The following is a 13875-nucleotide window of genomic DNA, read 5'->3' as shown; positions in this document are numbered from 1 at the left end:
ACTGAGCATTAGGATGAAATATCATTAGCCTAGAAAAACTATGGGTGTTACTGTATTAAACATATTTTTGCTTTTCTAAGGGTATGCAGAGAGTGGAATAAATAAAATAAGAGTGTGCATGCAGGGGAGGGAAGAGGAACAGTGTCCATGGAGGGGGATGGAGAAGAAGAAAGCTATATAATGTCTAGGTCACTGGATAATTAAACCCAGCACAGACTTCAAGCTGTAAACATCCCTGAAAATGTGATTCACTTACATTAGTACTGTGTCAGATAAAATGTTTCTGTTCACACCATCCATAATAGAACAGAGAAATTCTCATCTTTTAGAGTTGTTTCCAGCATGTGAGGTGTATGCTTAAGAAACAGAGACTGGATCACATCAGTTTGCTCAGACAAGATCTGTATTTTTGCTCACAAGTCCAGTTACACATTCTGCAGAAGCTCATGCGGCCATCAGAGAAGCACAGGGGCAGCACCTGTGTACCCCTGTACTTTGGATGTCACAATGATTACTGTGCTCAAAGTTTGACTGTCAGGTGAACACAAAATGCACAACACCCTTGAAAAAGTGAACAAAATTTGTTACAGCTTTTGCCATCAGGTGGCTTCTGCCTCTGCCAGTTTGGTGAGGCTGGCAAACACTGAGTGAATAAGGTATAGCTGAGTGGTGTACATTTGTAAAGTGTAGTTATACTTCTAGGACAAGTAGTGTTTTACAAAAGCCTTGGAGGTGGCATGGAGTGAAATAAGGGCTGAAGTGTTCATAGCATGGATTGTGTGGAGTCTTTCTAAAATAAGTCTTTGTGCTACAGGGTTGTAGGAGTGGGTGTGGACTATGCAGTACAGTTACCTTCATTGGCCTGTACTCAACAAACAAATGAACATTTCACTTTTATTTATTCTGAGGTCGGGGCTGAGGGATTTCAGTTGGCTCTTACACAAAGAATTCATTTAAGTGCTTTGTCGTTTGCTGCTGCTGCTCACCCAGCTCTGCTCTGGCTCCAGGCCCTACTTTCCTATCTGGGTTTCAGCTCCTCCTCAGGCTCAGGCAGTGCTGCTTTGCAAGAACAGCCTTCTCTGAGGGATCACAGAGGCAATCCACTCGCTAGTGCCCCGCTTGGCCTCTTCCCACGAGTAGCGGGGCACGTAGCCAAAATCCTGCTGTGCTTTTCTGTAAGAGAAGGTGAAGGGGGTGTTGAGCAGCGTGACCAGGTGCCGGTTGGTGGAGGGGATGTACCTGACAAAGGGCTGCAGCAAGAAGCTCACGATCTCCAGCAGCAGCGAGAAGTAATAGAGCACTGTCAGAGGCATGGGCAGCTGGGGCTCAATGCCAAACCCCAGCTCCTTGGTCAGCTCGTAATTCAGGTCGGCGTAGCTCACGTGAGGAGTGTCGTCCGAGATGTAGTAGAACCTGCCCCTGATGCGCTTGGCTTTCTGCGGGGCAAGGAGGGCCCTGGCTGCCTGCACGTGTGCCCAGGCGACGTTCCCCACGTACACAGGGTTCACCAGAGCCTCCTTCCTGGAGAAGCGCAGGTAGACGTTCTTGTTCAACAGGCACTTGTCCAGATGGCCTTGGAGAAACGGGCAGCCCTCCCCAAAAATGTACATGGATCTCAGGGCACAGGTCATCAGCGTGCCACCATCCTTCAGCACCTGGCCATCTGCTTTCAGCACAGCATCCTCTGCCTGTCTCTTGCTTTGGGCATAAGGAGATTTGGCTGTGCTGTCATAAGCTGTGTCTTCATCCCCGTTGAAAATGGGGTCACCCTTGCAGTTTGGGCCTGTCACTTCTATGGTACTGGTGTATATGAAGTGCTGGACATTACAGCGGACACACGCCTCCAGCAGCAACTGAGTACCTTCAGAAAAAAGAACATGAAAGGCAGTCTAGGGCCCCCTAACCAGGAAAAAGTGGTGGTTTCAGATCAGAAACAGCATCTCTAGCCTGAGCTTAGCCAGATCTCCCTCCCTGCAGCTGGAAGAATACTGTCCTGAAAAGGGAAGTATATTCAATGATGTTGACCTGCTCTGAATCTGTATTTAAGTAGTATCAGTGCACCTTCCAGAGTTAAACAAGCGTGAATATTTGGTCCTAATTGTATGTTGTGGGGTGTTTCTTATGCCAATAATCAAATTTTTGCCTTCCTGAACTTATCATGGGTCCTGATAACAGAGTCAGGGACTTTTGTCTCTTGGTTGGATTGAGTTGGCTTAAGGCAGAGAACCTTCAGGAGCTGCCCCTCTCCTTAGGTATCATCCATGCTCTATGGTGAAGCCCATGTTTTTCAGGCTTGAGGATGCTCTTGGGTGGCTTGCTAAGAATGGACAGAATTAGTATGGGACCTGAAGGTTTGCTCCAAAATCAGTGCACTCACATCCAGTGCAAATTTATCCAGTATTTGATTGACTAAAGAGAAGGACTTGAAGAGAAACATGGTGAAGGAAGGCAGAATAACACATAGAGTGCAATGAGAAAAGAGAGGCTTGTCTATGTATACATCCTTTTCTGGCATATTCTGGCTTTTCCTTGCAGTAGTACAGGATTTCTTACATTTCAAATCCTTTAATGCTTTCATCGGGAGCAGCAGAGGTCAGCTGTTCAAAGTCTTTTAAATAGCCAAGAAAGTTTAACAAGGAAAGCACACTGAAGGGGGAAATACATACTTAAATAAGTTATGTTGTTATGGTTGCAATTAGAATTTTCTTTTTCTTCCCATCTTAGAGGCAGAAATTGCCTTATTTGTTGTACATGGTGTAATGAGAGAAATTAAGTGTAAAAAGGCCAGTGACTTCAGAAGAGAAGGCACAGCTCAAAGACGTTTGGAAACATCTTTGGCAAAGGAACATTAAACTAAAATGACTGATATATCAGAAGAGGGTAGCCTAAAATCCAGGGATACAATCAAACACCAGCAGTGAGACACATTAAAGATCTTCCAAGTCTGCTCAGTCTATTACAGCAACAACTAAAGGCAGCACAATGCAGACCAGACTAGTGTGACTGAAGCTGATATAATGCATAAAAGAGGTTCAGAAGAGCCAAGAATATTGGCAGCAAAATATGGACTCGTTAATGAGTGAAAAATAGGAAAAATTATTGAACTGAATATTGTTAGGGCACCACATTCCTCTTTTCATGCTTAAACAAGAAAAAGAAAGAAATTGAAACAAATGGAAAGCAAATCTGGATGAAGCTTTCAGAAACATTGAGGAACTGCACTGAAAAAAGTTATGCAGATAGGAGTAAAGTAATGGGAAAAATTATTCCATGCAAGTCACCCTGTTTAGATGACATACAAGCCAGGGTCATCAGGAAAATAATTCATTTATTACATTATTTTTAAAATTAAAGCTTAATTTCTGCTGTCAGTACTGTTTAGAAATTAAGAGAAAGTAATCAAATGCAGAAGGTCTTGATGAAATCAAATAAGATAGCAAGTTTTAGAAAAAAACAAACAAAATTATCTTGACAGTTGGTATCTGTTCAAGAATAATTTAACCCAAATAAAATGTGGTTTATTTGCAAATCAGAATTGTATGCAAAAGTTTAAAGGTTTCTACAGTAATGGCAATCTGAGTCTCTTTCATATAGCATGTAATAAAGTAAATTATTACTGTATTACATGCTTTATTCAGTGAGTGGGTCCCCGTGATTTGCTTGCCCTTCTGGCTGAGGATCTGGTTCACAGAAGGTGTTTTGTTTAGATTATAATTAATTATTTTCTCAATTCCCATACTTTTAAAAAATTGCTTCCCTTCCTTCCTAAATGGATGTTTTTGCTCTGAGATATTGAGTGGCAATGGAGGAAAGCCCTGCATCATGGCAAGTTTAACTTGTTCACTTCTGTCCTGGTTCATGAACAACCACATCTGATTCTTGAAACATTTATATTACACAAGTTCTGTTTTCTAGGAGAAACAAAACTTTCATCCTGCAAGCCTATGAAGTACATAGCAGTGCCCTGGCTGGTCAGAAAACCAGAAGAGCATCAGAATGGAAATGGAAGGAAACAGGGAAGAGAGGACAGCAGTATTCACTGACTGACGTCATGACCAGTCGGCTCTGGGGGCAGGACTGTGGATGGTATTTCATTCTAGCAAATGTTATCAGCTAATCCTCACCAGCCAGTGGGCTTTTTTAGGCAGACACTGCTGACAGGGGAGTGAGTACTGGGGAGTCAGAGCTAAAGAGCTTTCTAGGTTTGGGACATTTTAATAGTTCAGGGTTTTTTGGTTTGGTTTGGGGTTTTTTTGGGTTTTTTTTTTTTTTTTTTTTTTTTTTTTTTTTGTTTTGTTTTGTTTTGTTTTGTTTTTTTTTTTTGTTGTTTTTTTTTTTTTTTTTGTTTTGTTTTGTTTTTTTTTTTGTTTTGTTTTGTTTTGTTTTGTTTTGTGGGATATTTTTTTAATTATTATTTTTCCCCATGGAAAAATGTGTTTAAGCAGCACATTCTGCTGTGAAAAACCAGACTGTAGTGGGAGTATGATCATGGACACAGAGCTTTGGAAATCTTCTTTCTGAACTACCAACCATGTATGTTTTTATGTTATCCAATGCAGGATACTTGCCTTTCTGCTCTTTCCTCCTGACAGCAGCCTGAGAGGCTGCCCACTGAGGATCATGTTTTCATCAGTGACAATTTGTGGCTTTTATTGAGCAGAAATGAAAGGGTCTGGAAGCTAATGCTACAGGCAATGAGCCACACTAAAACAACTAAAATACCTTCCCACTGTTTTTAAGGTACATGTAAAAAACAACTCAGCTGCCAAGAATTCTCTTTTTGTCTGAACACTGGTGAGCAGCCAATACTGTGAAAGTCATGCCTGTACAGGTATGTTCCTTATTTTTCTGTGAAGAAGCCCTGTGTCAGAAAGGAACAAAGAACTGGGAAAGCTGTTCATGTAAATAAGAACATCTACCCCAAATCTCCCCCAGTTTGTTGAAGCAACACAGCCAGGGAGGCCAGTGTGCATGCAGGCTAGGCAGCAACTGTTCTCTGAATGGCACTGAGGGGTTTGGCATCACAGACAGGGGGTGAAGTTGTTCTTTCAGGAAATATATTTAAACTTTGTGGTAAGTGATGCTACATGGACCATTCCTAAGTCTAAACCTTCTCCCTTCATCTGATCTTTCATGAAGAGTGGGGGTTCCTTAGTGGAAGGGGAAATCCCATCACTGAGTCAATGCCCACTCCCTCCCATAGCTCTGAGTTTGTTGGGGAATTTTAAATTATAAGCTCAAGGTGGGAGAGCACTTGTTCCTCTCAATTGCCTTTTCACACATGCAGACTTAATGGCAAAGGAAGGAAAAGGAGAAAAATAAGAAGAAAAAGAATAGCAAGGAGAGAGTCACAGGCTCTGGGGTGTTATCAATGCAACATTTTTGTAACTGCAGCCAAAGTCTCCGGTATTTGTAAAATCTGAAAAATGTACAAGGCAGGGATGGCACGAGAGGGAGGAGATTAAGAACCAATTTCTGGCATGAGCATTGGGATTTCAGAGGGGAATTGCTTTCAGGAAGTTCCACTGAGTATGGGTTTGTGACTATCATGACTGAAGGCAGAGTCTGTGCAGATCTCAGCGTGAGCATATGTAAGTGTTGACAAGAATGAGTGATCCTGCACTGCCCTGAAGTGGAAGACTGGGTGTGGAGAGGCCCAGAACTTCTTGGGGCTGCACAGACACAGGATTTGCATCCCTAGGTATGTCTGTGCAAGATGCAGAACAACTCAGCTAACCTGGCTCAAAACAAACACGGCTCAGGTGCTCCCCTTCCTGAGCAGACGGTGATCAGGACAGAAATGTGGGTTTGAGAGAGGTGCTTCACCTGCTCACCTGTTACATTGACTTCCCAGAGCAGCTTCTTCTCGATGAGGCCCAGGGTGTCAATGAGGGAAGCCGTGTGGATGACGAGGGAGACCCCCTGGCAGGCACGGTGCAGGAATGTCACATCTCGGATGTCCCCTTCCAGGATCTTCACCTCAGTCTTACCCTTGAAATCTGCAGGGGCAGCAGAAAAAAAGAGCACAAGACCTTATAGGCACCCTAAGAAGAGCACTGGAAGGAGTGGTGAAGGGCTGACCCTTCCTAGCAGGTGCTGACTGTCCAGGAGCTGCAGGGATATTTTAAGGCTGTGAAACAGAAGGCATTTCTCCAGGACTCTATTGTCAAATGCTAACTACAGTGCTACAGAGGTTTCTTTTGCATTACCCACCATAGACCTGGAGCCATTATCCAATATGTTTCTATTTTATTTTTTAAAGAGAAAACTTTTCCACTGCTAGCAAGCTTCCTTGAATTGTGCCTGTGTTAAAGTTCACAGAGGAGTAGCCTTAGCCATGCATGTTCTGGTTCCTGGCTGGCTATAGATGTGTTAACCCAAGTGTGCTGAACAGGCACTGAATGTTCCTGTCTCCAAGCTGATAAATGATCTCTCTCCACCCAATGCATGTGAGCACAGGGATGTGTTCATACCTACCTTCTGCTCCTTTACCTTGCCTGTATTGCAGCTCTTCTAATAAATTACATCCCATTCTGACATCTTTTCCTTGTACCTTGGCCAGGACTTACAGTGCCTCTTCCAGCTCCTGCTCTGGCTTCATTTCAGTGTCAGTGCTGTGGGGTCACTTTTAGCCTGCACATCTTTCTGGTTCTTATCTGATCTCTCAAGACTGTTCTCCTGAGCTACCTCAGCCCAGCTTGATCAAATCCTGCTTTTTAAGCCCCCTCCCTCTACAGCAGCTGCAGTGTGTGATCCCAGAGGAGCTCTAAGTCTCAGAGCCATCCTTCCCTAAGCTGTGCTGGGCAGAAGGATTCTTCCTGCAGCCCAAAGCTACACAAACATGAGCCAGCCCCAGATGATGGCTTGGGAAGATGTGCAGTCCAAGGCAATGCTGCTCTTCAGGGAAATCAGCTGCCCTGGCCATAGCTGTGTCACAGGAGAGGAGAGGACTTTCTCAGCACTACCCACAGCCTGTAAGGAAGTGGAGCCTGCACAAGTCCTCTGGGAGCCTCTGCTGTGGCTGCACTAGGTGGCTCCCCAGGCACAGCTGCTGGGCAGGGACTCTGCAGCACAGGCAGAGCCTCTGTCTTCTTCCAGCTAATCAAATGCCCCTTTTAGGTAAGAGAAGAACCTGATAAATTATACAGCTCTTATCTTCAGCCATGACTGAAATCTTGTGTATCCTCATGCTTTGTCACCAGCTCCAAAGCACGCAGTATTTCATCCCATGACTTTAAATAAAACACTGAGAGAGACAGCTGTTGGATCTGGAAATGAATGGGAATATATTTTAAAATGGTTTTATCTCACTTTCTCTATAGCACACCAAGAATGTAACCCTGTATCAATTTAACAATTACTCTGATGCAACAGCCTTAAGGGGCTTTTTTATTTCCAGCACAGACAGTGGGTCTGAGATTTAAGATTTGTGAACCATTTGCAAAACTGTTACTAAATCTAGAGTTGCTGCCCTCCCAGCACAGTCATTGCTCTCTTCTGCTCCTTTATTTTACAGACTGCATTCCTTTCCTTGGACTCCATCTCCAGAAGCTTCACTCTGACCTCCACCTGCACGGTTGCAAAAGTGTCAGACTGGAGCTGGGCTTTTTGTTAAGCACCTGGTGGTTAGATTTGCCCTAATAAATATTAGTCTTTGTACTGCCCTTAGGTTGATATTCTCCATGAATAAGGCTTTTTGGGATTGTAATAATCCCAAGAACAGATAGAAATAGATTTCACAACATACATTTTGACATGTGACCCCTTCAAAGTCATCACAGTGCCTGGAAAGGGTTAGGGAAATGAAAGTTTTACACATGCAAATCACAGCTTTTGGGAAAAGTGCAGAAGAAACTTGTCCCTTTTAAAGCTGATCACAAGAAATCTGCTGTCTAGGTGCTTTGTGCCTTGTTTGGGCTTGCAGTTTGTGCATGTGTGATATGAGTCAGGAAATCTCCTCTATCCCGTTTTGTCCAGCAGAAGTTGCCATGGTAAGTACAGTATGGGCTTTGCTAACTTTAGTAGCATCAACTGCATGTCAGGAATCAGTAGATTGATCTTGTTTTGCTCTGGGTGAAGAGAAAAACTACAGGTCAGCTTGGAAAAAAAGAGAGGAAAGAAGTGACTGACAGACAGTGGTTTCAGTCTGAGATGGTCAGCAGAAACTTGATTTCCATCTACAAACCATTGCTCAAGCATCAAAAGAACACATATGGGTAGGTCAGAGGGGAAGGAACAGAATAAATTCAAGTCAGCTCTCCATTTTTGCACAAAGTCATTATGACAAAGTACCTACTCACTGGGAAAGCCTGTTTTTCTTCACCAGTGGTTTATGTGTCCTTTGAGTTGTAAGCAAATTCCCTGCTTGCTATGGGGTAGTTTTTGCTTGAAAATCCAATAATTTCTCAGTAAAATCCATTGTGAGCAGTTTTTGACTCAGCAGTTACTATTTGCCCTAAACTTGAGAACAACATAGGAGTTTTGATTTCTCCAGAAGTGCCAATGCAATAGTGAATAACAAAAAAAGAATTGTGTAAGTGGAAGCACAGGAAAGGCAGAAAGATAAATTTGACATGGAGATGGGAGGTAAAAAACCCAGGGCACCAAAGTACCATGTTCAACATGACATCCATTCTCAACCACACAGTGTAACTGGGTAGACTCCAATTCACAGTGTGAGACACTGATTGGATCATCCTGGACTCCCTGGGGCTGTGGAAGACCACAAATGCCACTGTCCTATGCAGACTGAGTGTGATGGTCAAGCTCTCAGCAGGAAAGTTGCTAGGATGAAAGAGGGGCTCCCCTGAGTGCCTTCTGGCACAAAGACTTGTGACTTGCACAAACTTTTGTGTCTGACTACTCACAGCCCCGACTCTGCAAAGATATTGCAAGTGCAAGGTGCTCCCTTTGCTAGTGAGGAAAAAGCTCACTCAGCTCTGCTCCTGACTGTTCCAGAAATCCAGATAACATCTGCTAGCAAGTAAAAATTCCTGTAGCAAAAACAATGCAGGTCAGAAGACTCCAGCCCCACCCAGAGGTTTTGTGGCAGCCCCGCATTTGGAATAGGAGTCACTGTGGTAGAGAACGGCTTGAAAGAGAACGATGGGGAAATATTTTGGGTAGTCCTGAGCACAGGGACTGAAAAGACACTAGAAGAGATGTAGACACAAGGGCTGATACAGTCAGAGGAGCTGCCAGTCAAAGTGCAGTTTAAACACATCTGGAATGTCAGCTTATGATCCCTACTACATGTTTATGGGGAAGAAAAGGCTTTGGTAACCTATTTTTCCCTCCCTCCTGTGCTGCCCAGATAGGCAGAAGGAATGTTAAAAGAATAGGAGAGATGGTGTGTGGGCAGTGCTCCGTGGAGGAAGAAGGGAGGATAAGCAAAGAGGGCATAGAGCTTGCCTGTTAACAAAAACAAAAAAAAAAAAAACCATAAAAACGTTTGCTGCAGCTCAGCCAAGACTGTGCCCACACAAACAATTGTTTTCACTCCCCAGGATGCCCCATTATCCCCACAAAGCTCTCCTGGCCCAAAGCAGTGTAGATGCCTCTGCACTGCTGCATGAGTGCTAAACCACACACACTCCTGCTGATTCAGCCTCTACTGCAGCTGCAGGATTTGAGCTTGTTTCTGTGGAAATTCTCTGGAAACCAGAGCAGGAAGAACTGCTGCAAGGCTCAGGGGCGTTTAGAAATCCTCAGTGAAATGCTGAGTCAGATTTAATGGAGAAGAAGTTTGAGTTGTGTAAAACCATGATAAAGGCTTCTGCAATTTGTCCCAGGTTTATTGTGAACTGTTGCTATTCATTGATGACACTTTAATGCTCTACAGAGTGATTGAGGCTCTTTAGCAAATCATACAGAGATATTCCTTAAGGGTTGCCATAGAGTTTCTGCATAGAGGAAGAGGAGTCTTGCAGTGAAGATGTGATGGAGGAAGTTATTGTTAAGTAAATATAATGTAAGGACTTATGAATCTGACTGAATGTAGGAACCCAATGTGTCTTTTTATAGATGTGCTCAGTATCTCAATAAATAGGACATTTAAAATGAAACACTCTGAGCTGCTTTCCCTGCCACAGACTTTCTGACACTGGGCACATCACTCACTTGCACTGTCTCCAATCCATTCAAGAAGCCAGAGTTCTGCCTTGCACTTTGCAAATGGTTCTGTGTTTTCTGTTTAGCATTTGCTTAAACAGGAAACTGCAATAATGTTATTAACAAAAGCAGTTTTAAAAGTACCTCACCACAGCTTTCAGCCAGATGATCACTATTAATCAAATTAATCACAGGTTGAAGAAAACCAGTAGAATTTGCACCCTCTTTGTCACTGCCTTCACTGTCTCACATACTAGAGCCCAGCACAGCATGCTCTGATATCTCTGACCTCCCACCAGTATAGCAATGCTTGAATTTTCCTTTCCCCAAGAAGAAGTGTGAGATTTTTGCACAAATTTTGCTCTGTGCATTTTGTTTGTCTTCAAGTCAGCTTGAAGACAGCCCATTTACTGCATGGATAGTATACAGAAGCCTCAGGGCCTGACAAAAAACTCCTTTTTTTCACATTTTACATCTGATTTCTGTGCTGGAGGGAAGGGGAGGGATAAAACAAGGCTTCCTTGAGATAAAATCTCTATCTGCAAAGCTGAATGGGATGAGAGGTAAAGGCTTCCAAGCCACCTGTGTGGGACAACAACACCTATAGCTACAACACACAATCCTCATGAAATGGCACTCACTTTCAAATCTCCTGAGTGCTTCATCACTGAAGGCTTTGTCCAGCAGCCGGATCTCAGCCAGAGCCTCCTCCTCCTCCAGCAGCAAGCGCACAATCCTCTGGCCAAGAAATCCTCCTGCTCCCGTCACCAGGCAGCTTACCCCAGCCAGAGACATTGCTCTGGGTTGCTCCTCAGTGCTGAACTCACTGTCTCTTTAGCTTGGTTCTCCTCCTGCCTGGGGGAATGAACATATGACATCAACCTCTGGAGGCTTTACAAATCAAAGGGTGTTACCTAAAGGAGAGACTTCTAGAAAACAAACTTTAATCCCTACATCAAACAATTTTTAAGCATGTCTTTCTTTTGCTAGTTATTCCAATTCAGAAGTAGTCTACATATTTTTTTTTCCATGCAAAGAAAACATTCTTATAAATCATTACAAATCAATTCAATTAGCAAATCTGAAAATGCTCAAAATCAACTTCAATGCCAAACAAACCCCACAGAAGTCTGCCTCGAGTCTCGGTCCCACCTCTCTAGCACTCAGAAGACTGTGGGGGAGATTTGCCTGTATTTATACCCTGCAGGGCGCCACCTCGGTCATTTTGCTCCCCTCCCTCTTGACTGCCTCCTCTGCTGTAAAAGAATGTGATGCTTCCACACCACTCCCACCAAAGAGGAAGGCTCTGGATGCAGTGAGGTCTGAGCCTAGATGTCATCCTGCATCCCTAAATCCTCAGAGAATAAACCCTCATGTTCATAATTCTGTCTAGCTGCACTTGCTTATGTTATACAGTGCCAATATTTTGCCAGTATTGAAGGTAGGGAGCATTTAAATTAAATGTAAATAGCAGGACAAGCTATTTAGAGTGGTTTGAGGAGTGGACTCCACTGCTGTATGATTTCTGGATACTGGGCTCCCCCACTATAATGTGGTTTTCTCACTCTCTCTGTGCAAGATCAGAAACTAACCCCACAGATTTTGTTTTTGATCAGTATGCTACAGGCATTTGAAGTGATGAAATTGTTTGATGTACCATTCAAGTTAAATTCAAGCTGCAAGAGGGAAAGACTCATCCCTGGAAATGTCTTGTTCAAGAGTACCTATTTAAAGTAAGGCTGTTTGTGCCTCTGCAATGATCTGTGTTGTTACTGCTTACATCTCCAACATGCAGGGAAAATGCCCAGGTGTTTCTGGCCAGAGTTTCACTCCAGTTCTAGCAAAACTGTTTTGTAGTGTGAGACCAGGGCAGGGCATTAGCCTGAACCTCCTGATGCCAGCACTGCCCTCCTGGATCTGTCAGGACCCACTGGATACAGCTGTATTTTCTCTCTCTCTCTCATACAGGGATAGGCTGACATCCCTACTGAAGAGGATCATAAATAGGGAGCTGCTTTGAGCAAAAAGGAGGTTACAAAGAAATCCAGCAACACAATTAATTAGGCTGAAATCACTGGAAAAGGGATCTCTGATTTGGGGCACAGCTGGAATGGATCTTTAAAAATGCTTTGTTTCCATTCATGCAACTAACTGCTAAGCTCTCCCTTTTTTATTTACTTTATCATGGGTTTTGTTCACTTATTAAAGGGACCCCTGGAGAAAAGTTGCAGAAGAGGCATCCCTACACTGTTATTTTTTTTTTTTTAGCAAAACTGGGCTTGCACGAGACAGGAGGAAAGCAAAACCATTTCTGTTGGAGGAGAAAGGTTACTAGCTGACACAGGTGACAAAGCTTTGGCAACTGTTTCAAACCCAGCATCCTTGAAAATCTGTTCCTTACCCCAACAAAGCTTTAAAAAAATTGTTATCAGTGCTTCTTTCCTTGGCTTTTCACAGTCAGGACCTTGACATTGCATATTCTTATCAGAAGTTGATGCAAATTAATTTTGTGCACTTTGCAAGGAAAAATAATCCTGCTGCTCCAAGCGGCATTCTCTGTAACAGGGTTTTCTTTTTGCTTTCAAAAAGGAAATAAAATGCTTTAGAGAGGCATTATAAAACCAGACAATATCACATGGCCTCTTAGGATAGAAAACACTCTTGTATACCAAGCTTGCCTATCAGAATGACCAAGTTTAGCAGGGGTAGTGTTTATATGAGAATATGAATGCTTCACAGGGGACTGCAGGGAGATTGACTGCTTCTGAGCTTTGTCCTCTTAGGTATTGCTCAGACAAATGTTTGGCTTAGTTTGAGGGAATTTTGTACATCACTGCATATCAGGCTTCATCTGAACTGCTCTGTGTGAATGTCAGTGGTCAGACAGCAGCAATTTGCTCAATTCCAGCTTGTACCTACTGGGGCTGCTTGCAGTCTTGCCTAGAGACATTTTCACCTCTTGTTTCTTGCTGACATTGCTGCTGGGGCTGCTGAGTGGCTTGACAGGTCCTCCTGTGCAGACAAGACCAGCTCTGGTGCTCCCCAAAGGTCATGGAGGCAGAAGCTGGAATGGGCTGTACACCCCAGAACAGTGCCAATGAGCAATAAGGCCAAAGTCCACCAGACCCCTGACCACCAGCAACAACTCTATGAAATTCAGAATTGTTGCACAGATAGGGGACTTGCAGACTAAAATGAAATTGAGCAGCATTTGAAAAGTTTACCAACTGTGCATTCTGTATCAAAGCATAGACATCTTTAGCTATGTTGATGTCTTTCTTCTCTTTGATGCCATTGTAAAATGAAGTGACCACAGTCTGATATTTTGCTGTAGAATGGACTGCATGACTAAAAGCATCGTTTTAGAAAATCAGAGCTTGTATATTTTGATGAGTATTGGAGAAATGCTATACATGGGCTAAGTGGATAGCTTAGTATATGTGCAATGCACCATGTCCCATTCCAGCCATGTCCCTGATTTGCTGGCCCAGGAACAGCTGCTCCTCAGATTTTACTGGTATTTACTATAACAGATACTTTGAGGCAATGACTGGTATGTGTTAGAGAATGTATTTTCTTAGCCTTGTCACAAGAGGGAAAATGGATTGGGAGGGAGTGTAGTGGAGATGAGAATACAGAAAGAGAAATAGTGAAGGGGAAATTCCCAGCAACATTAGGAAAAAACTGTATCATGGTACTGTAATGATTATGCACAATAACATTGCAGGACATAGAAGTTTTATAGGATAAAAGGTACTTTTACAG

General features: G+C 43.2%; 1 protein-coding gene across 3 annotated transcripts; it reads right to left on the bottom strand.

Annotated features, from left to right (window-relative positions):
- Positions 1-388: 388 nt before the first annotated feature.
- LOC130265090 (3 beta-hydroxysteroid dehydrogenase/Delta 5-->4-isomerase-like) lies at positions 389-13863 on the bottom strand. 3 transcript variants are annotated; one of them, XM_056514023.1, is made up of 4 exons: positions 11230-13863; positions 10752-10965; positions 5835-5999; positions 389-1861 (listed from the first exon to the last, which is right to left on the bottom strand). In XM_056514023.1, exons 2-4 carry the CDS (start codon positions 10903-10905, stop codon positions 1047-1049), a joined length of 1134 nt encoding a protein of 377 aa, XP_056369998.1. In that variant the 5' UTR covers positions 10906-10965; positions 11230-13863; the 3' UTR covers positions 389-1046. The 3 variants fall into 3 exon arrangements, with proteins under 3 accessions (XP_056369998.1, XP_056370076.1, XP_056369908.1); XM_056514101.1 differs by having other exon boundaries at positions 10752-10961; XM_056513933.1 differs by having other exon boundaries at positions 395-1861; positions 10752-13863.
- Between the last annotated feature and the right edge of the window lie 12 nt (positions 13864-13875).

Source organism: Oenanthe melanoleuca, chromosome 1 (genome assembly GCF_029582105.1).
Source record: "Oenanthe melanoleuca isolate GR-GAL-2019-014 chromosome 1, OMel1.0, whole genome shotgun sequence".
NCBI lineage: Eukaryota > Metazoa > Chordata > Aves > Passeriformes > Muscicapidae > Oenanthe > Oenanthe melanoleuca.
The sequence above is the reverse complement of the archived record's forward strand: the minus strand, read 5'-3'. Positions and strand labels throughout refer to the sequence as shown.

Excerpts from the sequence above, each read along its gene's own strand:
- LOC130265090 (XM_056514023.1), bottom strand. The coding sequence starts at position 10,905 with ATGTCTCTGGCTGGGGTAAGCTGCCTGGTGACGGGAGCAGGAGGATTT. Across the intron at positions 6,000-10,751 it reads AGCACTCAGGAGATTTGAAA|ATTTCAAGGGTAAGACTGAG; the intron begins GTGAGTGCCATT and ends CTGCCCCTGCAG. Across the intron at positions 1,862-5,834 it reads CTGGGAAGTCAATGTAACAG|GTACTCAGTTGCTGCTGGAG; the intron begins GTGAGCAGGTGA and ends TTTTTTCTGAAG.